At 45.6% G+C, this 25,888-nt stretch overlaps 1 protein-coding gene across 2 annotated transcripts; it reads right to left on the bottom strand.

Moving 5' to 3' along the window:
• Positions 1–21,290: 21,290 nt before the first annotated feature.
• On the bottom strand, positions 21,291–25,615 carry LOC120698995 (lysophospholipid acyltransferase LPEAT1-like). Of its 2 annotated transcripts, XM_039982818.1 has the most exons (9): positions 24,981–25,615; positions 24,281–24,400; positions 24,138–24,175; positions 23,908–23,972; positions 23,269–23,337; positions 22,864–22,997; positions 22,152–22,292; positions 21,982–22,045; positions 21,291–21,677 (listed from the first exon to the last, which is right to left on the bottom strand). In XM_039982818.1, exons 1-9 carry the CDS (start codon positions 25,491–25,493, stop codon positions 21,658–21,660), a joined length of 1,164 nt encoding a protein of 387 aa, XP_039838752.1. In that variant the 5' UTR covers positions 25,494–25,615; the 3' UTR covers positions 21,291–21,657. The 2 variants fall into 2 exon arrangements, with proteins under 2 accessions (XP_039838752.1, XP_039838751.1); XM_039982817.1 differs by having other exon boundaries at positions 21,333–22,045; positions 24,981–25,613.
• Positions 25,616–25,888: the final 273 nt, after the last annotated feature.

Here is a 25,888-nt window from a genome sequence, read left to right as displayed (position 1 = left end):
TGGCAGAACATCATCTGAAGGTTTGGGGTCCCACGGGATATCACCGTCGACAATGGCAAATAGTTTGATTCACAACTCTTCAGAGAGTTCTGTCACAGTATGGGCACGAAGGCAATCCTTGCTTCGGTTTACCACCCGCAATCAAATGGGGCCGTCGAAACAGCCAACGGCATCATCTTCGGCAGCATCAAAAAATGCCTGTTTGATCAGAAAAAGGGCAAATGGGCGGATGAACTACCGAAGGTCATCTGGTCCCACAACACTTCAGAATCAAGAACAACAAAGTTCACACTATTCAGGCTACTCTATGGTGCCGAAGCAATGACACCAGAGGAGCTTAAAAACCGAAGCCTAAGGGTGACTCACCAAGTTGAGGCCATACCATCGATCGACAAGGATCATATGGAACTAGATATCCTCCAAGCTTCGGAGAACCTTGTGAAGTATCAATAAGAAATCACGAAGTGGAGAGACAAAAAGGTCGTGAAAAAGAACATCACAGTCGGGGACTGGGTCCTAAAAAGAAAGCCAAACGCCGAAACCTCCGGCAAGCTCCACTCAAAATGGGAAGGGCTATTCCTAGTAATCAAGAGCAACAGGCTAGGGTCATATCACCTGTCCGACGCCGAAGGCAATGAGCTGCAGCATCCTTGGAATGCGGACAGCCTTAAAAAGTACTACATATAAGCATGTAAAAAGGCCGCATCGCGAAACTATAAGCGATTGCGGACCTTCGCAGATATTTTCAGTTCTTTTTACATTGTAAAAGGGCCGTACACTTTTCCTCACAGGGGGGAACTCCACACCGGAGGTGTGGTTTTTGACGAGGCGGACCCATTGTAAACTCTCTCAATGCAATGAATTTACCCCAAATAAAGTGTCACCTTCGCCTAAGCAGCCCAAATGGCAAGCTTCGGCCAGCATCTACATGCTGCATAAAACAGTAAGTTAGCAAAGTATGCAGAATCCGCAAACTTTGCATACTTATCAAACGAACGCCAAGGGGCCTCGACCTTTCAAAAGGTCCGAACCAAAAAACCTTCAGCACAAAAGGCACAATAAGTACAAAACGAACGACAAGGGGCTTCGACCTTTCAAAAGGTCCAAACCAAAAAAACCTTCGGCACAAAAGGCACAGTAAGTGCAAAACGAACGCCAAGAGGCTTCGACCTTTCAAAAGGTCCGAACCAAAAAACCTTCGACACAAAAGGTACAATAAGTATGCCAAGGGACTTCGACCTTTCAAAAGGTCCGAACCAAAAAACCTTCGGCACAAAAGGCACAATAAGTGCAAAACGAACGCCAAGGGGCTTCGACCTTTCAAAAGGTCCGAACCAAAAAACCTTCGGCACAACAGGCACAGTAAGTGCAAAACGAACGCCAAGGGGCTTCGACCTTTCAAAAGGTCCGAACCAAAAAACTTTTGGCACAAAAAGCACAATAAGTGCAAAACGAATGCCAAGGGGCTTCGACCTTTGAAAAGGTCCGAACCAAAAAACCTTCGGCACAAAAGGCACAATAAGTGCAAAATGAACGCCAAGGGGCTTCGACCTTTCAAAAGGTCCGAACCAAAAAACATTCGGCACAAAAGGCACAGTAAGTGCAAAACGAATGCCAAAGGGCCTCGACCTTTCCAAAGGTCCGAAGCAAAAAAACCTTCGGCACAAAAGGCACAATAAGTGCAAAACGAACGCCAAGGGGCTTCGACCTTTCAAAAAGTCCGAACCAAAAAACCTTCGGCACAAAAGGCACAGTAAGTGCAAAACGAACGCCAAAGGGCCTCGACCTTTCCAAAGGTCCGAAGCAAAAAAACCTTCGGCACAAAAGGCACAATAAGTGCAAAATGAACGCCAAGGGGCTTCGACCTTTCAAAAGGTCCAAACCAAAAAACCTTCGGCACAAAAGGCTGAATAAGTGCAAAACGAACGCCAAAGGGCCTCGACCTTTCCAAAGGTCTGAAGCAAAAAACCTTCGGCACAAAAGGCGCAATAAGTGCAAAACGAACGCCAAGGGGCTTCGACCTTTCAAAAGGTCCGAACCAAAAAACCTTCGTCACAAAAGAAACAATAAGTGCAAAACGAATGCCAAGGGGCATCGACCTTTCAAAAGGTCCGAACCAAAAATAACCTCGGAAAAATCGAAAGATGGATGCCAGAAAGGGGGGAGACGTTTTTTCCATCTGAACCCTCGGCACCCATCATTCGATCTACCCGAAACAAAAAGAACAAAACCCCTCGAAGACAACAACGCGCAAGAAAGGGGGGAGACATTTTTCCCCAAAATACAAAATTTCCGCGCGTTGCCCCGTTAGTAAACAAATTATCTATCGAGGTTCCACAAAGAAAGAAACCCCCTTATTTCATTAACTGCCTCCGGGCGACGACTCGTTAGGAAGGGGGGGGAGACGTTTTTCCAAGAAACACAACCCTAACGAGCGTCGCCTCGAACGACAACAACTTACTTCTCGAAGGACACGTCCGGCATCCAACAAAAGGCAGAGACATTTCTCATACTCAAAGCCGACCAATTTTTACCAAAGGGAACTTGCCCCTGCAAAAAGCAACCTTCAAAAAGATCCTCTGGGACAACACGCTGGCAAGGGGGGAGACGTTTTTCTCCAAAAACAAAATCCCCGCGTGTCGCCCAGTCCTACATTACCTAACAAACCTCCGAGAGGAATATACCAGAAAGGGGGGAGACATTTTTCTTAAGACCCCTCCCACATCCCACAACAAGGCACCTCGAAGGATGCACAAAACAGAACACCCCGAAGGATGCACACAACAAGGCACCTCAAAAGATGCACAAAACACAACACCTCGAAGGATGCGCATAACAAGGCAACCCGACGGATGCACACATCAAAACACCCAGAAGTATGCACATGCGTAAAGCACCTCGAAGGATGCATTCAAAAAGTCATCTCGAAGGATGCCCGCAGAAAGGCATCTCGAAGGATGCACACAGAGAGGAAGCCCGAAGGATGCGCAATAAGAAGCCCCGGGAAAGGCAATCGTGAGAATAACATACACGTCGAGAAGCATCGCGAAGGTCACATTCGGACGAAAAAGCAAAAGAGATTACAATGAATCACGACCGGACCAGCATAAGTATTCTGCAATGCTGCATTCGGGACGAGCAAGGCTGAAAGCCTCCCAGCTCATCAATACCTTAGCGCTGTTCACGTCCTGTAGCATGGGAATATTTACAAACAAATTCTAAAGCCCCCAAAACAAATCCCTACAAGCTAATCTTTAGACCTGAGCCCTCGGCGATCCGTCCGTGTCGCGTCCCGAAGGAGACCTGCTAGCCTCGGGCGTCCCACCAACCCCCAAAGGTTGATTAGGATTTAATTCCTGTACAAATAACAAAGTTTTACCACAAGAAAGCAAAAAAACACAGAGCTAGCTGAAAGAAAGCTTACCCCTGTCGCAGCAGCCGCGAGGGTCCGAACAGCGACCTTACCCGAAGGTTCCCAGAAATGCTCGAAGTATGCAATCTTGACACCCTGTATCTTGTTAACCTCTTCGGACAAACCCTGTATCTTGACACCCAGAAATGCAGTTGTCTCTAGCTTCGAACACTTGGCCATCATTTGCTTGTTTTCGTCCTTCAGAGCGAGAATCTCCGCCTCAGCCCACCGCAGTTTGTCTGCTAGACTCAATCTCTCAGTGGCGCTCTTGACCCGAAGGTCCGCATCTGCCTTGGCCTTCTGCATCAAAATACGACTGGCGTGGGCAAGCTTCTTACTCAAATCAGCAACGATGAAGGCAGCATCGGAGGTGGATGTTTCTGCCGCGGCTGCATTGAACTCTGAATCAAACACAACATCACCTTCGGGGACACCAAAAATTGAACAAAAGCTAAACGCAATCAGACCCCACCGTACCCTTTTCAGGGGGGAGAGTCCCGATCGTGCCAGGCCCGTGCATCACGACCAAAAGCTGCTGCATCGACGCAGACACAACTGCAAAGACAACAAAAAGGGGGCCCCCAGGTCATAAACAAACCAAGTGCCCAAGCAAAACAAAGAAATGAAGCTTACCGGGCTCGACGAAGTTCAACCCCTCCAACATCTCCAGTTCTTTGTCCGCAGGTGGAGCCGAGGACCCACCCGGGATATCCTCGCCCCTAAGAGAGAGCAGCGTCTCACCAACCAAGACCTCCCCCTCCTCGATGCCAGCCGCAGGGGTAGGAATGGCCACTGCCAACACCGGCGCCGGAGCCATCGGAGCACCAGCCGCAGGCCCGGTGGGTCTCGGCTCAGGCGACTTCGGAAGGTCTGAAGGCTTGGCGCCAGTCTTAACGAGACTCTAAATCCTCCGGCGTTTTGTTATACCTTCGGGGGGACAATAAAGGTTAATCAGTGCCCTCGCCACCTCAACCTGACGGCCGGAACCAAAAAGCATGGTCCCGTACTCATCGCTAAGATCATAACGGGATCTAAAAAGCCTCCCTTCGGGAACTACAATCTTCCCGCCCACCGTCCCCATGAGCTCTTCCATAAAGGAGGGCGTACCACTATCTCCCGAAGAAACCTCCTCGTCCCGCGCCTTCCTCTTAGCGCTCTCGGCCCTCGCAACCAAATCCTTCGAGCTCGAAGGCTTCCTCCCCCTCCCGCGACCATGACCACCCCCTCCGCCACCTTCGCCCGAAGTCCCAACCTCTTCTTTCTTAGCCTTGCCCTTGGACTTCTTCGATGCCACCTCGGAGCCAACATTGCCCGGAGGCGTCATCCTTGAAACTGCACCTGCAGGCACCGGCCGAAGGCCGTACTCCACGCCCATCTCCGCCAAGCATCTGTTCAAACGAAGGTTCCTCTTGCAAACCTCGACCAAGGAAAGATATTCCTTCCTATTCCAAGGCCCCAAGATGTCCGAAGCCTCCCGCTCCAGCTCGGCAACAATCACCTCGTCACTAGAACCTTCGGGTCTCCGAAGACCGAAAACTGGAGAGGTCAAGTCATACGCCATCCCAGAAAAATGCTTCCGCTCGAACCCTCGAGGAGCCCAACCAGCGGACAAAGGCCAAATCCCCGCAGCCAAAAACTCTTCCACCACGTCTCTGCCCCCGCAAACTTGACAGGCCGTCATAAAAGCTTCCACACACGGTTTAAAGCCTGGCGCACGCTTGTTGTACGCAGGCTGATAAGTGTGATCGAATGGCTCGATATCCGAAGCTAACAGATACTTCTCATTCGAACCCTCGGGATCCGGAAAACCGATCTTGGCATAAAACCAGTACCCCAGCCAGTTCCCCTCCCATTTATTTTTTTGGGCTGCGGCAAGCACAACCTTCGCCAAGCCTGTCTTGTTGTTGAACTTGCGAGGGACGAAGGTGCAACACCCATTCTGCACCTCACTCTCTTCATCATCATCATCCACAAAAACCTTCCGAGGCTGACAGTGCAACTGAAACAGCCTACAAAAGGCATCAACGGACACCCCACCTCCGAACGTCCTCGCAACCCACAAAAATTTTGACAACGCTGCTATCCCGTTCGGGGTGAAATGGTGAAGCTTCACGTTGAATGGCTCCAGTAGCTTCGGAACTATAGGATCCATCGGAATGCACAACCCAGTGGTAAAAAATCCTTAAAAACAACCACCTCCCCAGTCTGAGGCACCAGGAAAACCTCTGGGCCAGGAGGGCGTCACACCCCCTCGGGAAAATATCCTTTCGAAACATAGAAATCGATCGTACTCTGGGAGACGACAGATGGCTCGAAGAGCAAGGTCTTACGCTTCTCAGGACCCATCAGGTCGGAAACACTCACTGAAACCCCCGACAGACTTCCGCTGGCCTGTTCTTGTTGGACTGGCGGCCGCGAAGCCTCGGATCCTTCGGGGTGTTCAACGGGATCAGAGTCTGCACGGAGAACCGCCCTCTTAATAAATGCCATATCTACATAAAAATGAAGAAAGGAAAATTAGAAAAAGGGGTTCAATCAAACCTTCGATCAACCTCGCTGTTTGCTTAGTGCAAGCCATGAACCGCTATTCTACTTACACCGACAAAAACGAGCAGCTTGATCACGAACGAAGCAGAACCTTCAGAAGAAGCGCTTTATAGCAGAAAGCGTCGAAGGTAAGCAAAGCTCAAGAGGGCACAGGTTTTACCCCCCCCCCCCTCCGCTTATATAGGCGGGGTAAAGCAACAGTACCAATGATAAAATCGAGGAGTCAGCCGCCCAAGTGACGCAATCGGAGCCTGACACGTTGCAGCCGATGGTTCGGGAGACATTTTTCCTCGGGAGCTTCCCGAAGGTTATGCGCAATCTTCTTCTTTAACGCGGGTTCGGACCGTCGGCTTCGGACCGCGCCCTCGAGGGGCTACTGTTGGGGATTGGAACTTCGGATAGGCTCCCACCCTCGGAAATGCTCCCTAACTCGTTTGCAGGGCTCCAACGAAGGAAGGCGAGCATACCCGAAGGGCGACGGTCGCTCCCTAGATCGCCTAGGCCAGGGAGCTCACCTTCGGGTGGCCGAAGGTGATGAATAATCACTCAGAAGCACAAGCTTAAAGATCAAGATCTTCGGGACCAAGGGGATCGCCTTCGGGAACGAAGGTGACGCCTGATCGCTCGAAGACGGAACCTTCAGGGCCGTGACCTCCAAAGTACCCCAAAGGACACGAAGACATTCGTCAGATGTAGGTGTGCGTGTAAAACATGAATACGTGAGAAGGTCGGATTTGTACACCTCTCACCCTGTAATTTTACCCCGAAACCGGCTGTAAGTGAGCTGTAAATGAGTTGGAAGGGGGCAATTTAGGAAAACCTGGCCGAGGGCTAGGGGTATAAATAGCCCCCTCTCTCCACAGTGTAGAGGGTTGAATTTTTTGGTTATTACTGGAGAATTAAGTGCCAACTTTCGTTGCCATTTTCATAATGTTCATGCTCCCTGTTTGGGCATCTAAGAAGCTAAGATCCCAACACCCTGGAGGCCGATAGGAGGTCCCGGAGTGCCTCATCGGCTGGGAGGAGGCGCTGGGTGATGAGGTGGTGGACGAAGGTGCCATCGATGAGGACCTTGTAAGGCTCACGGAAGCCGAAGCAGGTGGAATAGAACTTGACCGCCTTGCGGTGCTTCGAACGCATCTTAACCCGCATCCTGGCCGCTCAGTTGGGAGCAGGTGGCAGTGGTGGACCTAGGAATTGGAACTAGGGTAGTCCTGGCAAAAAAATTAAAAAAATAAAAATAAAAAATAAAAATCAAGGTGCAATCCAATATACTCTAATAGCTTTTCGGCAAGAATACAGTATAGAATGATCAAATTACAATAACATGAGTAAAAAGATCCATAATACATTTAATTCAACAAATTAGTTCAGAACTCCAATAATTTACAATATAAATAGTTGCAGCATCAATAATAAATTACATAAATAGAATATTACAATACAAATATAGTCTAATGCTTTTGCTTTACGCCTCGTGTCCATGAAAGTGTGAGCTATGCCATCCTCACTTATATTAGAGAAAATTTCATGCTAAATAAAAGTGACCAAACAATCATTCAATAACTCATCACACATGTGATTTCTCGTTTCATTCTTCACAAGATTCAACCCAGAAAATACTCTTTCCACTAGATTCTTTCACACAAGCAATTTTTCAAAAAAATGGCCCAACAACTGCCTCAGCCCAGAAGTACTTACCAGCGAGGGGATTGGCAATGGAGCTGGTTAGCTAGTAGCCTAGCTGCTGCAACCGAGCGCCGGATCTAAGGGTCAGGGCGGCGGGCGGCGGGCGGCCAGGCAGGTGCACGGACGGCCTGAGGAGCCGGCGCGCCGGGTTTGCCGCGGCCGCGTGCCCGCGCATGGCGCCGGCTGGAGGCGTGCGCTCGCCCAGGCGCACAGCAGGCACCAAGGCGTAGGGGCAGCGGCCCGCGTGCGTAGTGCGGCAGGTGGCAGCCAGCGGGAGGCGCAGCCACGCGGGTGGCGGCCGGCGGGGAGAGGAGCGGGTGGGGGCGGTGCCCTCGGGGTCGGGGATTGGGGGATGGCCGAACGGGAGAGGTGGCAGGGGAGTTGGGACCAGAGTTATTGGTGAAGCAAAATCACACTATTTTACTCCCGATAGCCCATAAATTAACTCCTTTTCAGATAAATCATTTTGCTTATCGAGGACCAGGATTTTTAAGCTAATCGAGAGCACATAAAACACGCACTTGGGAAACGATTTTTAATCATATGGATATATCATTTTACTTCTAGAATACACAAGTAATCCATCTGAACGATTCACATATTAGTGAACCAAGCGAGTAGTACACAAAAATCACACCTATTTTACTGCTTTGGATACATCTTTTTACTTATTATGGCCCATAATATATAATGTGCAACTCGTCGAGACTTCGTCCATAACGTCTAGACAGGAGCGCTGAGTATTATTTTTCTTTCACTACGCTTAGACTTTCGAAACACTACTTTTTACTTCCACACATTCTAATTTATACTTCAGCGGTACACGGTCAAGGCAGCCCATAAGACACACACGACTGGAACAACATCTTTTTTTGGATGCCACGACCCACACGTAAGTGTGTCGTAGTTTTTTACTTTCGCATATTCCAGTTTATACTCCATCTAAACATTTACATCAAACACGGGAAGATATGACACGCTAATGTCGTCATATTCACTGGTCAACCTATGCTCAAAAAAATTGCAAATCATTGAAAATGTATTAAATACCCATGGCCATGTCAGCCCATGAAAATTTGACCAGATCCACTGCAAACTACGTTAAAATCAAACCAAACACTAAAATTTACTACCAACTTAAGCATTAACCGTAATATCCATGACGCGGGAAAACTACTTTTTACTCACATGCCGGGAAGCATGAACCTCTTTCGACAAAACTACTTTTTACTCCATGGCAATCCAATTTATACTACAGCGATACCTGGGCAAGGTAGCAACACGCTCATGGCGCTATATTCACTGGTCAACCAATTCTAAAAAAACATCCAAGTCATTTAAAATGTATTGAATACTCCATGGCCACATCAACCCATGAGAATTTAACCAGATCCACCGCAAACTATATTAAAAGCAAACCAAACACTAAAATTTACTACCAATTCATGCATTAACCGTAATTTCCATGCCGCAAGGGGAGGGGTGGCGCTCCGCCGTGGGTGTTGAATAATATTCAACACCCGGGATGCTAAATAGACCAGCCCTATTGTCTATTCTACACACAGGGTATTGAATAGTATTCAACGCACCGGAGTAAAATTCTCATGATATTTACTGCTGCAACAGAAGGTCTTCCTACAATAAATACACAATAATGTGTCACGTCATAATTTCCTGTCCACTTTCAGTGCACATTGACTACGCATTCTCTTCCCCCCTTATTTCTCTCACATACCTGGTTGCAACCGACAAGCCAGCAGCCGGTAATACTTTCCTTATTTTTTTTATAATAGTTCTACATACAAGCGTAATTCTTAGTTTATGGTGTGTGGTTGGAATACATTTTTTGCCGTTAATGCACTTGAAATATATGGAATATAACTTGAAAGCTTGATTTACAGTTCTTTAGTACTAAAATTACTACAATCAAGTTAATGTGCTTGGAGTATATGGTACAAGTGCCGAGAAGTTTGAGCATGATATGTGGGAGCCTTTTATTTGAGTTGGTCCCATGTGACCTGACTTTGAATTCCAAGAACTACAATTGAGAATTGATATTAGTAGTAATATTATCAATATCAAAGAGTATTATCATAAAATTAGAGAAGTAATAACAACATAAACAGCTTCTCTATCATTGGGTCGATGTCATAATTAATTTTACTCCTCAAAATTTGGTAAATTACTCCTAGATATTACATGTCTAAATTTTCTAAGAACAAAGAAGTATTTTGTAAAGGAATAATTTCTAAAATTGTGTTTATATAGATGAATGGATTAAATGCCAAGTAAGGAATAGTATTGTGCAACAAGGAATAATTGGCCATATACACAAGAAATAAAAATTGAGACTAAAGGAATCTGTGTGTTGTATGTGTCCATCATGTGGTTTTTACACATTCTGTAATCATGTTACAAAATGTTGCATCCATACAAGGATATCTCATTTTAAAATACAAATGGATGCTAATTACTCTCCTAAATCTTACTCGGGTTAGTTTCTGTGCATCAATGCGTTTAACAGCCTCCTGAAATCCCTCATCCTTCAATTTTATGACAACTACAGATTCAATGTATTCTTTCTATACACAAAGGCCTGCAAGTATTTCTCTCACAAATCTCGCTCAAACTAATAGGCTGGCAGGCAGGTTTTGACTTCCTCCTAAAATTGCTCTCTAATGCAAGTTTAAGATAACATCAATGGAGATTCCATGCATGCCGCATGAACAGCATGCTCAAAAAATTTTGCATGATGAAACATGCACTCCATGGACGAAATTGTTTTTTTTACTACAGACCACGCACCTCCTCATACGGATTATTACCCCTTGTGTGTGGCATTGGCACGGGCATGGCGTTGGTGCACAAGATGGCCGATTGACAAACCGGTTACACGAGAGAAAAAAATGGTGATTGCGACATCTCTGCTACGGTGCACTACTGCCCAATGTTCTAACATGCTGCCATCCACGCACAACAGGAGATGCCATGCTTCGAGGGACCAGCAGTGCTAAAAATGGATGCTGACAAAAAAATGATGGATTTTACGGTTGTGGAAGCTTGCCAAACCTCTTTGCAGCCCCAAAGGTACACGCACCATGCTCTGCGCACAGCAAGACTCGGTGGAACATGCAACAAATCAACAATGCTAAAAATCAGATGCGAAACTAATGTACAACCAAATTTTATGATTGCAGCACAAAGCACAGCACGCAAGTTTTTACGGTCCTGGAGGCTTGCTGGACCTCCGGCTAGAAGCGCCGCCACGGACGAATCACTAGGTTTACTTCCACAACTCTATCACTGACGAACCACTACTTTTTACTTCCACACCATCCACTTTATACTCCATCCGCATATTTTCCATAGCTCTAGTGTTGCTGAAGGGAAGGCCGCGCAAATGACCCATGCATGGCGCCGTTTTTACTTGTCAATCGGTGCTTTATTAATGTCGGAGCAGTCAAACATGCATTAAAACAGGCCACAACTGTGACAAAACCATTGGCTCCAGGGCCATGTATGCATTAAAAGTACACACTTAACCAAATTTTACTACCCTCACATTGTGGCACCGTAATTTTGCCTTGCTAGAGTGCTGGCTCCCCCGTGGACGTTAAATAACTATTCAACACCCCGGGTGCTAAATAGACCGGCCATGTATATATATAGACATATATATGTATATATATGTATATATATAGACATATATATGTATATATATAGACATATATATGTATATATATGTGTGTGTATATATATATGTATATATATATGTATTAAAGATCACATGTGCATATACATATACATATAGACACACACACTATTTATTAAATATTCATGGTGTTTAAAGAAATGACAATACATGTGCGATATGTTTTCGTAACGGAAAGTCAAGTTTGATATAAAGATCACACGAAGTTGACGTGACTCCCACGTGTTTTTTGATGAACCGAACCCATGCCTTTTGCGGGATCTCTATAAGATTTTGATATTTTTCTTGTGGCTTCCTCAAAGAGTCGAACACCACAACTCGAGCCCGATTGATCTCGATACTGACCAAGATCCAGTGGAAGCTGTTGACATTGAAGTTATGAAAAAAAGTTAAAGGGCTCAATTGAAGTATGTACAGCAAACTGAAGTGATGAAAAAAAGTCAAAGGACTCACTCGAAGTTGTACAGCAACTGAATGATTGTACAGGCGTGCTGCCCATCCAAGGCCATGAATATGTTATTCTCTATTTTATTTGGCCATTTACGTACACTCTCCTCATGCATGACATTTGGGTCCATGAAGCCAATGTTGTAGATACCCTTTTTTCAGCATTCGTGTATCTTCATCCTACACGATTAGAAATAGAAGGACGACATTCTTGTACATTGTTAACTTTTCTTTTTACGAATGTCTCTTGATCGTGATCATCAAACTGATCAAAATCTTCTGAATTGTCCGAAATGTCTTCAACTCCAATAATTTTTATTTTTCCTAAAAGAATTATGTGGTGTTTTGGCTTGTCGTCGGACTTGCCTTGATTTTTCTTAGGTGTGCTTGCCATGTCCTTCACATAGAACACCTGCGTAACATCCTTGCCTAGGACGAATGGTTCGTCTTTATATCCAATATTTTTGAAGTCCACTATTGTCATCTCATACCGGTCTGTCGTTATGCCGTCTCCTGCTCGGTTCACCCATTGGCACTGAAACAATGAAATGTTCAAAGGCCCATAGTCTAGCTCTTATATCTCCTCTATGACACCAAAGTAGCTATCCTTATTTCCATCATGGCCTATTGCATCTATACGCACACCGCTATTTTGGTTCGTGCTCTTTTCATCTTGGACTCTCGTGTAAAATGTATATCAATTTATCTCGTACCCTTGGTATTGCATGAATGTGGCCGATGGTCCCCTACCCAGCCATTGCAGTTGTTCATCAATTGTGCCATCACCCATGAGTTCCCATTTGAGCCAAATAGCAAAGCTATCTATGTGATGACGTGTTATCCAAGCCTCAGACTTCCCTGGGTTTTCAAACCGGATAATATTCATGTGCTCAATGCGGGTGCTCTGAGAGCCTGTGACTACACGGTTGAACGCTGCTGTCAACTTTCGACCTTTGACCAGCTTCCGGTCATGCATTGGATGTGCGCACGCCCCCTGTCCTCCACCCACTACACCCAAAAGCCTAGCAAGGCCTACGGGTGAGCACAATTTCCCGAACCCAAACCCCGAACCCGATCCCAAATTACCCGAACCCCTAATATACGAGATCACTATTTCGGGTAGAAAGTTATGAAAGCATCTAGGCCCCTGATTCGTGTTTTGGTAATTAATGATAACATTTATGGACTAACAATTTTTTGAGAGAATTTGTATGTAAGGTTGGTCCATGAGAACGTGTGCATGAGTTGATGCCATGAAAGAAATTGGTGATGACAAGGATGGTTTCGCTCAAGGCAAAGGTATATGTTAGGGCTTTTCTATTTTGCCGGTCATGAGGCGATTAGTGGTTGAAATATGACCAGATTAATAGGATACATAGCCGTACTATCAAGAGGGGTCGTTGTGCCCTTGCTTGACTATTCTATAGTGCCATTTTGCTCAAACATAAGTTGCATGCATGAGGGCTAACAACAATTTGAGTAAACCATGACTAAGTTGGAAAAACCTGTGCTGACTGCCTATGGGCGGACGGTCCGGCTTTATAGGGTGGACGATCCGCCCCTTAGTTTCCTGATCTGGATAGAAACACAGTGTTTCTGTGTTGAGCTCAAAAGTCATGGGCGGACGGTCCGACCCAAGCGGGCGGACAATCCGCCCTTCATCTTGTTATGCTGGACAGAAACACCAAGTTTTTGTGGTGCGCGATACAATACAGGGGCGGACGGTCCGGCCCATAGGGGCGGACGGTCCGCCCCATAACTTCTCTGCCCGGACAGAAACTTTGGGTTTCTGGTGAGTCGCGCAAAGTGTAGGGCGGAAGCCCATCCTTTTCTGACTTGCCCAGAAATGTTTGTTTCTCTGAGTGAATGAAGTTTTGAATGGCAGACGGTCCGCTCCTAGGGCGCGGACAGTCCGCGAGATGCTATAACGGTCGACTCTGACACGTAAAGAATATGTTTCTAGCCGTTGGCTTTTACCGGCGGACTGTCCGGTCTGTCTAAGGCGGACAGTCCGCGAAACCCCTGCTTGCACGCGTTTTGAACATAACGGCTAGATCCCGTGGGGTACACTATATATATCTCATAACCGGCCGTGGGGGAGCTCTCTTGGCCTCTTGAAAAGCTTTCTTGACATCCTAGAGCTGGTTTCCCCCTCTCTCACACACTCTTTGCTTAGGGATTGCATTCTTGTGAGTGTGAGAGCATCCTAGTGTATTGCATCAAGAGTTTGAGCTTTGTGGCACTAGAAAATCTTCAAGCAAGTGTCATCGACTTGTTACTCTTGGGAGTTGCCGCTCCCTAGACGGCTTGGAGGAGTTGATTTCGTGGAGCCCTTCAAGAAGATTGTTGAGGAGCCCCGAAATTGGTGTGAGAGGTCTTTGTGCTCACCTCGCCGGAGTGGTGAAGAGCAACTCTAGTGGAATTGAGATTTGGAGATGTTCATCGATTCAAGCCGGCTCAAGATCAAGGGGAGTCTTGATAGAGGAGCGGTTAATTCTTTGAATCCACCTCAACGTGGATTAGGGGTGACCGGCAAGTCATCGACACCATGGGAAAAAAATCTTGTGTCAAGCTCGGTTATTTCTTTGCTCATTTCAATTCTTGCAATTTACTTTGAGCAATTTACTTTCCTAGTGCTTGAATTGTCTCTTGTCACCCTAGGTTGCAAACCCAACTAGTGATAGGTTTTGCTAGAAGTAGAAGCTCTCTTATTTTACTAATTAAATCTATCTAGTATTTGTGTATGAACTTTAAAACCGCCTATTCACCCCCCCCTCTAGTCGGTGTCCTTGATCCTACAAGTTAAGAAACCTAAATTTAATTCGAGTAATTCGGGTATTGACTCCCGGTACCCGAATTACCCGAACTTTATTGAAAACCCAGTACATCATGACCTAATCCACTCACTTGACCCTAACAATCCAATAAGAAATTTATTTTGATTTGTTGATTGCTTGTTTGTTTGATTTGTACAATAAAAGTGATATATTGATCTTAATTTTGTACTTAATCCTCTTTTTTACTTGTTGCCTAATGAGAGAGACATGCAGTTAGCAGTTGATCGCGTATTTCGGGAAAACCCGAACCCGAACCCGAAATTTTCAGGCACCTGAAATTTTAGGTATTTCTTTTTTCGGGTTGATTTCGGATAGCATTTCTAATTATTCGATATTTTCATTATCCGAATTACTCGACCCGAATTACTCAAATTACCCGAAAGCCTAGGGCTAGCGAGGCCCATGCCATTTTTGGCATCCCATCCTGCCAGCAGACCCGGACGACGGCCTATACCATCTAGTCGGAGCGGAGCCAGCTCGGCGCTTGTCCTTCTGGAGTAAAATTGCTTGCACCAGGTGCAATAATAACTTAGCGCGGGTCCTTTTTCTCAAGCTTTTTTTTCTTGGTGTCCCTTGAGTAGTGTGGGTGCAGCAGTAGATCGTCTGTAACCGGAAGGTCCCAGGTTCGAGCCCCAGCCTCTACACATTTGTGTGGGTAAGGCTTGAGGCTTAAAGACAACTCTTCCCCAGACCCCGCACAGTGCGGAAAGCCTACGGGACTGGGTACGCCCTTTCGCTTGAGTAGTGTGCATGATTTATAGGAATACTGCATTTGCCCCCCGCCGACTCAGCACTACCATGTGTGTTTTGCCACCAGGTCTGCGGCCTGTCCGCGGTATGTATTTATAGTTGCACGCGATATCTGGCGATCAAAGAACCTCTCCATGTGATCTTCACTTCATCGCAGCATAGTGCTTTTCATTTGAATATTGCCTACCACTACTGCTTCGTGGTGTAGCACAGTGATTTATCTGCAGTAATTGTGCATGTCCTCAAAAATTTGGTGATTATGTGCAGCAGAATGTCAAGATCCCAGCAGAGGATCCCAAGCCGTGTCCGTGCATAGATGCGTACGGAAAGAGAAAGAGTGCAAGGAACGCTTAAAACATCACAGCCATGTAACTTCAAATTTGACTTAATTTGTCAAGTTATCACGCACTTAAAATGGTATAATCTGGCACTATGTCAGGTAAATCCTGATAAACCACGTAATCATGGATCAAAACAAAAATACTGCAAGTCTCGCATGAACACGAGCACAGATGATACAATCATACAAATATTTTTAAATTTAATTTACAACACAAAGTTTTACAAATTGAGTTTAAAACAAATTAACCAAGTTCAATATGCAGCAGAATTTAACTAGAAGCTCAGTTTAAAAATAACAATAACTACGAAGACATGAGGATGTCACATCGAGCCCACCGATGTAAATCTTGGTTAGCTCCAACCAACAGCAGCCAATGTTTAAAATAGAGGGCTATGAAGTTTAGCAGGGGCCTTCTCTAAAAGCTACGAAGTTTAGCAGTGGCCTTCTCTATAGCGAAAGCTAAATCATTTAGGGGAATGATAAAATCATCAATAATCACATATAAAATTATAAGCATTATTGGTCTAACACCAAAAAATAAACTCTAACATGTCCCTTATCTGCCTAATGGTGCCCATGCTACATACGCTGTCTAGGGTCCACAATATGTTCATTTAGTTATATCGATTCTTTTGACTGCGTCTTTAAGCAAACTGACTACACCTTTGAGCGAATGACACCACTAAAATCTATTGGCTACTTGAAAGATTTGTTAATTTATTTTTACAGATGATAACCTTAGCTCTTATTCCATTTCAATAATATACAACTTGTAGCATGACTACCCCCAACACCTTACATTTGAATCGGGAGGGTCATGCAATGGAATCATCCTCGTTCTCTGAAACTAGAATCTGTAAGATTAGAAACGACATCATCTTAACAAAACATGTTCAAGCCGCTCAACGCTCCATTGTCCACTCATAAGTTAGATCAATAAGTTCCTTGACCTTTCAAACTATAGTCGAATCACATTTCTGTGCATGATGGAGCCTTGAGCAAACATAAAAAGATGGCTAAAGGCAAAAGTCCCCGATGCACCAGACAGTGAAGGGGGCAAAGGCGGCTAGAGTGGGCGGGGATGTAACAGCGTTGGAGAAGCGAGGAGGGCGGGAAAGGAGAGAAGGGTGGTTCGTGCACCTAGAGGGAGGAGTGGTAATCCGGGACGAATCCAATGGGGGGATAGGGGGCTTCTAATGGAGGGCTAGGGGGGCTCATGCCCCCCAACCAACCCAATATCAATGCATACCCCCTAAGCCTCTCCCCTCCATTTTTTGGAAGAAAGAATGATGAAGAAGGGGTGAGAAGAAGAGAAGATGAGCCCCGTTTTCATACGTTGGTTGGATTCTCCACTGGCGATAATAGAGGCGATGGAGCGCCTGGTGATGGGGGTGGTGGACAAGACGGGGTGGAGGGGCAAGTTGGCTACTTCAAGGGAGGCTAGGGTGGCGTTGGTGCACTTGCAGGGAGGACGGTAATCAGGCACACATATTTGTATCATCCGCCGTTAGGCTACCATCTTTTGAAGGGTCTTCATCACTACTGTCATCCACATAGGTTATGAAATATTCATCATTTATGTCATCTCTCAATAGTCACAACAAGACAATCATGCATGCATGTTTCTTGACTTAATTTGTTGCTTGATGAGCCTGGAGCAGGTGTTCATGGGAATTCATGGCCCAAGACCTAACGATCCAGAACATGGCAGGCCCAGAGAGTCTGCAGGCGGTGGCACTCATGTCAAGGTCGCACTTCTCCCTAGTCTACCGGTGCTCCATCGAGGGTTATCAAGATACCCTCGACGCTGACACTAGTGGGCGCTGGAGGCAGGAGACGGCGGGCGCCGCAAGAGGACGACACGGCGGGTAGGCGCTGCAGGAGGAAGGCCCGGCAGGCTAGCGGCCACTCCCTGAAGGCGGACAAGAAGGCGGGCATAGCAGCCTGGAAGGAGGAGCGGCGGTTGGGCGGGCGCAACAGGCAGACAGGGGTGGCCGGCCGCAGGGAGGAGAGGCCAGCGACTAGATCCAGTCGGGGCAAGGAGGGAGAGGGCCAGTGCCCTGATCCGCAGGGAGGAACCGTGCGGGAGGAGACCGAGGGGCTGGAAGGGGAAAACCGGTGCATTTTCGGATGAGCGAGGTCGGAGCCGCGTTTCGAAACGCTGTGGTGAGATTTTTTTCGCGGTGGCGGTCCAAATAAGCAAGTTGATAATCAAGGTGTTTGGCGGGATTATTTCGCTTTTTTCGCTTAAAATCTAAGTTAAGCGGTGCCAAACAGGGCCTAAGTGGGGCTAGGGGGCACAAGCCCCCCTACCATCCTAAGATCAACGGCAAGACGCGTTGGCTTATATTTGTTGAGAAAGCAATTATTTTCATAAGACTGTTGTTCATTAACATTGGTCGGATCCCTTCTCTCCAAATTATTAGTTCAAATGATCATTTGCAATTATAAAAAAAATAAAAAGGTGCATACTAAAAGGTGCTTAGCAAGATTACGGCTATCAATTAATCGAAGCGTGGAAGACCATCTTGAAAATTCACAAAATTTTGCATATATGTGCATTCATCTGTCACTCTTAGTTCATTGGTGTCTGCACATATTGGTAGCTATTTTTATATTACTATTGAATTATGTAGCACGTACATGTACACTAAAGGCTCATATGTGTAAACACCCATGCACTAAGAGTGACATTGACATATAGATGAATGCCATTATATGCAAGTTTTTTTTTTGGAATTTTCAGTGTCGTTCCTCTTAGTTATTACTTCAAATCAAATGATAAAAAAATAAAAGATACATATTAAAATGTACTTGGCTCGTGGGCCAGTACAATAAAATATAAAATGGTAGACCAAGTAGCAATTAGAAAAGTAATTTGGCCAGTTTGATGTAATTCTGTTTTGGAGAAAATAGTCAGATCCAGGCCAATGTCAATGAGGTATTTCAAGTTTATGTTTTCAATACAGCCACATAAAGTAGTATTCCCTCTGTTCCAAAATGTAGGTCGTTTTGATTTTTTTAGATTCATAGTGTTTGCTATACATCTAGATATAACGTATGTCTAGATCCATAGCAAAATATATGAATCTAAAAAAGTCAAAACGACCTACATTTTGGAACGGAGGGAGTACTTTGCAAAAAATAAAAATATCATCTCCAATGCATTGTTTTATAGCACTTGTGAAGATCTCTTCACTTTCTTTAGGCAAGCTAAGCATTCGTAATCGTGTGGTTACTCTGACCAGGGGTATAGTCTGCAAACACATACTCTATAATAGGATAGTGTTCCAGTGCCAAAGCACTAACACTATCGGCAGATCATCAATCGCATAAACCGGGCACACACACGGGCAGACAGCTTCAGCCTCCATGCAATATCTTCCAGAAATCAGCCTCTCATTCCATTAATCATCGTGTGATTAGTGTTTTCATGGTGTTCCTATTGTCGCAACTCGCAAGTGTTGCTTCTCCAAACACATTTGAAGAGTTGTGCCATTGTTTAAGGGGTGAGAATGATGAGGACATCATCCACTATTATTCACTGGCAAAGACGCAACAAAAGGGCCAAGTGACCCAGTTGTAGTCAGACGGCGACCGTGTGAGCCTCTGAATAATCTCACCTTGCTTAGCTTGGGAGGAGGAAGCCACCTTAAAAGAAAGAGCCACCCTTCCCCTATTAGACTAGTCAAACTGTTAGGGTCCGAACAACTATACATAGCCATGCAGCCCGAGCCCGTTGGCCCAGCCCGGAGCCCTTTTTTTGCCCGGTCCAAGCACGGCACGTCCCGAAGGAGCAGGCCGTGCCTGGGCCGCAGCTCAAGCACGTGACCCGGCACGAGCACGGCCCGATCTCAACGACGGCCCGTTGGCGGCCCGGTGCCCCAACTGCTTTCCCGGCCCACCCAGCCCATGAATCCTCCCACATAAAAATGTCCCCTGGGCCTTAGCCCCCCACAGAACCCTAAAATCCCACCCATTCCTCCACCCCCGTGCGCGTCGCTGTGCCCCGCCGCCGCCGAGCACCAATGCCGCCGGCCCGCCGCCGAGCACCAATGCCGCCGGCCCGCACCTCCTCCCGCCACTAGTCCTTGCCGCACCTCCCCCCGCCACCGCCGCCGAGCACCACCGCATCCCGTGCCTCCTCCTGTCGCCGGTCCTTGGCGCACCTCCTGCAGCCGCCGCACCGCACCACCCACTGCCCCACGCCTCCTCCCGTCACAGATGCTCTGCGCCTCCCAGCGCCGCCAGTGCGTGCCGTCGCCGTCGCGCCTCGTGCATCCTCCTCCCGCCGCTTGTGCGCGTCGCGCCACCCAACGTCGCCGCCGCACCTCCTCCCGCTGCCGCCTCGTCCCGAGACCCCTCTCACCGCCGCGGCGCCGCCACACAGATCTGGGGCGACCGGTGAGGGGCTAGGGGCTGACCGGCTGAGGAAGGAAGGAGAAGATTGGGAATGTTTTAAGGGTGTTGGGCTGTGGGCCAGCACGACACGTTTGGGCCATGCTTCACGGGGCGGCACGGCCCGAAAAACGGCCCATAGTGCCGTGCCTGGGCCGAAGGCCAGGCACGAAGCACGCAGCGGCCCGGCCCGTGACGGCCCGACCACTAACGGGCCGTGCCGGCCCGACGTCGTGCCGGGCCGTGTCGGGCTGGCCCGTTGGACATCTATACGGACAACCTTAATTTATTGGGATAAAAAGGGACCTTGCTTAGTTTGGGAGGAGGAAGCCACCCTTCCCCTATTAGACTAGTCAAACTGTTAGGGTCCGGACAATCTTAATTTATCAGATTCACTCCTTTTAAGGTGACTTAGATCTTTTATTTGCGTAAGTCACCAGTGTTGGGCTGCCTATGTTGTGTTCACTGATCTATCTTTTCTTTTTTCCTTTTCTATTTCTATGATGTAGATGTATTTTTCTATGTGCAACTAACTTGTTCGCAATGCTGAATTATTTGTTCGTTTTGTAGATTAAATTGTCCCGTGATGTCGATTTATTTGTTCGCAATGTTCGTGATATGTAATATTTTGTCCGTTGTATTATTATTTATTCGTCATGTTCAACTTTTTGTTAGTAGAAAATAATCATTTGTTCGTGTTGTTAAAATATTTATTTTTGTAAGTCAACAGGTGACTTACATGGTGCAATATCTAAATCACCTGATGAGGAGACATATCCTTAATTTATTGGAATAAAAAGGGGCCAAGTGAGCCAGTTGTAATGGACGGCTAACCAAACATGCAAACGCGTTGCCGGCTCAGTGTGACAAACGTTTTGAGGGGAGTCATGTTGCATCTGCCACAGGTGCTTAGTGCGACTAACTGACCATAACAGGTTCAATGCCTGGTCAGGCGTGCATGCTCCAACGCCAAACAAATGAGACACAGATATCCCCAGCCCATCACGATGGTTTCTAACTGTAAAACGTAAGGCAAACCAAATATCCGCTGAACTGAACACACCAGGGAACCACCATCAAATATTTGAAGTTTGTTACACATAAAGCCAATTGTGTTTTAGCAAGAAACGGTTAGTACAGTATATTTCGATGTTCTGCATAAAAGAATGTGAATACAATTAATAAGCCAGCATCCTATTGAAGAAAAAAAAAGAAAGCTATTATATTTGTTAGATGTTAGTCACCGAATACATCAGGTACATCATATTAACTCAAAACACATACCAACATGAACTGTGACACGAGTATAAGAAAATAGCAAATTCGGCGCTAAACTTGCTCCCTATGTTGAAACTCCGGGTTTAAAAGCCTATCTGATTCTTGCAGCAAAACAGTGTGGTCATCTACAGATGGTCTTTGATGAGAAAGATCGGTGGCAAAATCTGGTTTCTTTTCCTCTACAACAATGGTACAGGTACAACTAGAAAAAACTAACAGCAAGCATTTCCAAATTTTATCCAAACTAGCTTTGACACAACAATCCTGCAGGGAAGATCAGGTAGATGGTTCAGTTTGTGGAACAAGCGATAGTAAAAGGGTTCCAAATGACCAAATGTGCGAAGCGGTCATGTATTAGTATAACTGACATAATTACTGAACTGGCAGTTGGCAAATTGTTTTACAGCTTTATGTCAATATGATATTCACAACACTCCTCTCAGCCATGACAATGCACAAGCATGTATACACAATTACAAGCAAACCACTCAGCTGTCAGTATAATGGAAGCACGATAGAATGGCATTTCAATCATCTTTCTGATGTAAAACTCGAGGTAGACTATTACCATTCAGTGCTGCATGGTATACTCGCTTCTCTGCCAGCCCAAGGTCTAAAAGAAATAAGTTTCCCTGAAAAAGGATGTCAAGATTTTCACATGGAACTTACCATAATACCATAAATGGTATGATCAAACCATTCCTTGCAATTAATCATTTATAAATGTTAGAAACATACCTCCACTGCCATTAATTTCCGCACATTATTTGCATATAGCTTAGGATCATTCTTTTCTTGCTCAGAAGGATAGTAGACGGGCAAATGGATCACCTCTAGATAATTTACAAATTGACAAAGGAGCAGAAATACATGGCGTGCCTGGAAGTTTTTCAGGACAATTCAGCAAACATAAATAGACACAAGAGAAGCAGGCATTTTTAGTAAGTCACGTATAAACTATCCCCAAACATAACTTTGTTATAAAAAAAACTAGTTTACAGACAGAACAAGCCCCACACGGCACCCATACATGATTACATATGTACCATACTAACATTGCCACAACCCGCAGCTGTCTCATAAACTTTATGAAGTGTTGCTATGTTTAGAGGTGATGATTCTCTGTATTATTTTGCATCTACAAACTGGTACCAGTGAAGCAGAATTTAATTTGAAGGCAAGTTTAAATAGTTACTCAAATATTCAGTGGCTTCTATTTGTCAATAAATAATAGTAATAGAGGTGCAAAATGGTACTGAAATGAAGAGGGGCATTTTTCAGTATTTGTAAGCATATAATTAATCAAATCCATGGGTCAAAAGCCGCTATAATGAGGATAACACCAATTTTATATAGCATATTTCACGGTATTGCTATAAATCTGTCTCATTATTATTAGCATTTAAATTGCAAATTTCAGTCAGAAAAAATAATTGTCCGTGATACTTACCCCTGACATGGATTCCCATGCTGGATTAAATCTTCTGTAAGGATATCTTAAAATGACAGGCTGAACTGGTGCTTTTGCAATAAAAGCACCTGTCTTGAATGGAAGGAGATAATCCCCATTTGTAGTTGTGCCTTCTGCAATTACAGAATGCAATTAGAATAAAGCAGTAATTTTGTACATAAGCAACCGATTAATCTTACTATCAAGACTGGATAGCAAAACCAGCAAGAGAATCACAATATGATAACAAAAGATGATAACACGATGAAGATGTGTCAATGGTTCAGTGAAAAAAGTAAAAATCATATATTCCATGTATATATTCTGGCAAATAACCTTTAAACCAGTATCCAAAATAAGACACAGAAATAGAGAAGATCAAATTCAAAGTTAATATGAACTTACCAGGAAAGAGTAGCATCATTGGCGCATTTTTCTGTTGATGAGCACGCTGGATTCTTTCAGTTACAGCACCTATAAACGGTATAGAATATCAGAACCTAAAAGAAACAAAATGGAATCAAGTATTCCATCCAATATCTGTATCCATAAAAAAGTGCCTCAGCCTAGAACTCGTATAGAAAAGCTGGCAATACCATCTTATACTCAAAACTTCCAAATTTAGTTAATCTTCATTAGATCTTTCATGAATTTTAAGTTTCCAATCTTTTGGCGCATTCTTATGGTTCTGGAACTTCCTAAATCTTCTTAGATTTTTAGTTGGTTATGAAAGTAGCTCCCCGCTTCCCAAAAAAGTTGTCAAACTGCCAAGAATAGTATTGCCCCATTAAAATTGGTTTGTCTATTGTATAATATTCGATCAGTAAATAGTTTACAAACGGAGCATGGATGGAATTTATTAGTGGTGGACACTCATCAGCTAGTGAAAGGTTTAGCGCACAATTTCATGACCAAAATTTGGTAGTCACTTATATGTCATATTCCAAAAAGCACTCAAGTTTTAATGAGAAAATAATTTTTATCTACATAAGCTAAAAAAAAGACAAGCTATGTTGATTTAAGACCATGGACATCACCAAGTACCTGAAACACCTTTGAAATCTGATGTTTTAGACTCCCGCTGAACAAAAATGCATCCAAGACATTTGCTGCATGATGATATAACAAAATCGTTATTTTCAATTCATCTTACACAAAATAAATATAAATACAAACATTTGTCCAGTAAAACTATCTGCTACAAGTCCATGTTATAATTTCTGGTAGGAAACTCAGAGAAACAAGACTTCAGAGACAGTGGAGAATGGTAGTACCTTATGAGACCAACTAGGGGCGATCTGGCTACTGATCTCTTCAAGGACAAAATGTGCAAGAGAGACATGTCAAAATCAACATATCATAATGAAAAAAAAGAAATCATATAAACACTTGCCATGTCACAAACTGTTTGCAGTACCTTAGCAACAAAACTGGGAAAAGAGGCCGACATATGATAAAGAATATCCACATAAGAAACATGATTAGATACAATAGCCCCAGGCCTTTCCATTTCTTTAGACTGGTCCGCATGCCCATCCTGGAAAAAACGAAGAATGACTAGCTGCAGATGACAGAGACACAAAACTAGCCATATATATTATTCATACCAATTCACCATTCAAGCCCCCCAAGTAGGACTCACCTACAGACAGTTGATAAAGGCTAAAAATACATTGATATTATATTCTGCTATGAATGATGACTGCACTACACAACCACCACTAGGTTCATCACACTATCGACACATTCTGATATCTAAGGAACTTTAAACCCCACATCACAAATACTTCTCTAACACCTAGCAACATTTTAGCTGCAAATAAACACTCGGGAGCTAGTGGGGTGTGGCACATAGTCACCATGATATTTAATCAGTCTATGTATTATGGATCTATCCCCACAGGAAAAACATCTTGACAACAAAACCCAGTCCCAAAACTAAGCATGATGCATATCAGCATATGGCATCAAAAACTGTGAATATCGCCCATGCCAGGCCTTTCTTTGCTCAGGAATCAAGCACAATGTAAGCAAAAAGAAGAAATAAGACAATAGGAAACTTGCTTATAGAACTAGAACTGGTCATCAACACTCCCGGAACTAGAACTATTGATCACCTCGGCATCGGCGAAGCGGCAGTCGTGCTCCGGGATCCAGTAGAACCCGAAGACGAACAGCATGGCGCGAGCGAGCGCGCGGCCGCACCGCACAACCCCCTCCCGCCTCCACCCCTCCAGCCGCGCGTACCCGTCCCCTTCGCCGCCCTCCCGCTCCTCCTCCACCCGCAGCGTGCACACGCGGCACACGAGGTAGTAGACCACGAGGACGAGCATGCCTGCCACGACCCGGAGTGGGATGAGTACGACCGCCGCGAAAGCCAGCCGGAACGCCTCCACCGCGCCCACGGGGCCGCGGCCCATCGGCCCGTACGCGTCCCGCCGCGCGTACGGCGCGTACCTCCGGTCCAGCTCCTCTATGCTATCCCGCACCGGAGCCGCGGAAGCTGCGGAGGGGGAGGGGGAGGGCGCCGAGAGGAGCGGCCTCGTGGCGACCGTGTCCTCGCTGCTCATCCGGCCGCCGACGCTCTCCGGCTCGGACGGAGCGGTGGTAGCAGCGTCGTTTGGAGCCATGGCAGTGAAGGCGAAGCGGAAACCCTAACCCTAGCGCTGGCGCCGGATCGGCATGGTGAGGACGCCCAGATGGAGATGCGGTCGCGGTGGTGACTTGTGCGACGAGGAGACGCCGACCAGACGGTGACGGGGGAGAAGGAGGACGAGCCGTTGAATTTCGATCGAACGGCCAGGATCCCTGGGAGGTGTTTGATTGGGTTTGGGTTTTGTCATGGTGGTGATTAGCTGGTTTTTTGGACTGCCTCCCGCTTGCTCAAGCCACTCGTGCTCATGATTCAGCTTTGCGCCTTTGTTTTTTTAAGGAAAAAATATTCTCCCTGTTTCAAAATAATAAGATATTCCCTCTGTTCTAAATTATAAGTCATTTTAAGAATCTTGGAGAGTCAAACCATCTC

Source organism: Panicum virgatum, chromosome 3K (genome assembly GCF_016808335.1).
Source record: "Panicum virgatum strain AP13 chromosome 3K, P.virgatum_v5, whole genome shotgun sequence".
NCBI classification, from domain to species: domain Eukaryota; kingdom Viridiplantae; phylum Streptophyta; class Magnoliopsida; order Poales; family Poaceae; genus Panicum; species Panicum virgatum.
Note: the sequence above shows the minus strand (reverse complement) of the source record. Positions and strands in the feature narration are given on the sequence as shown.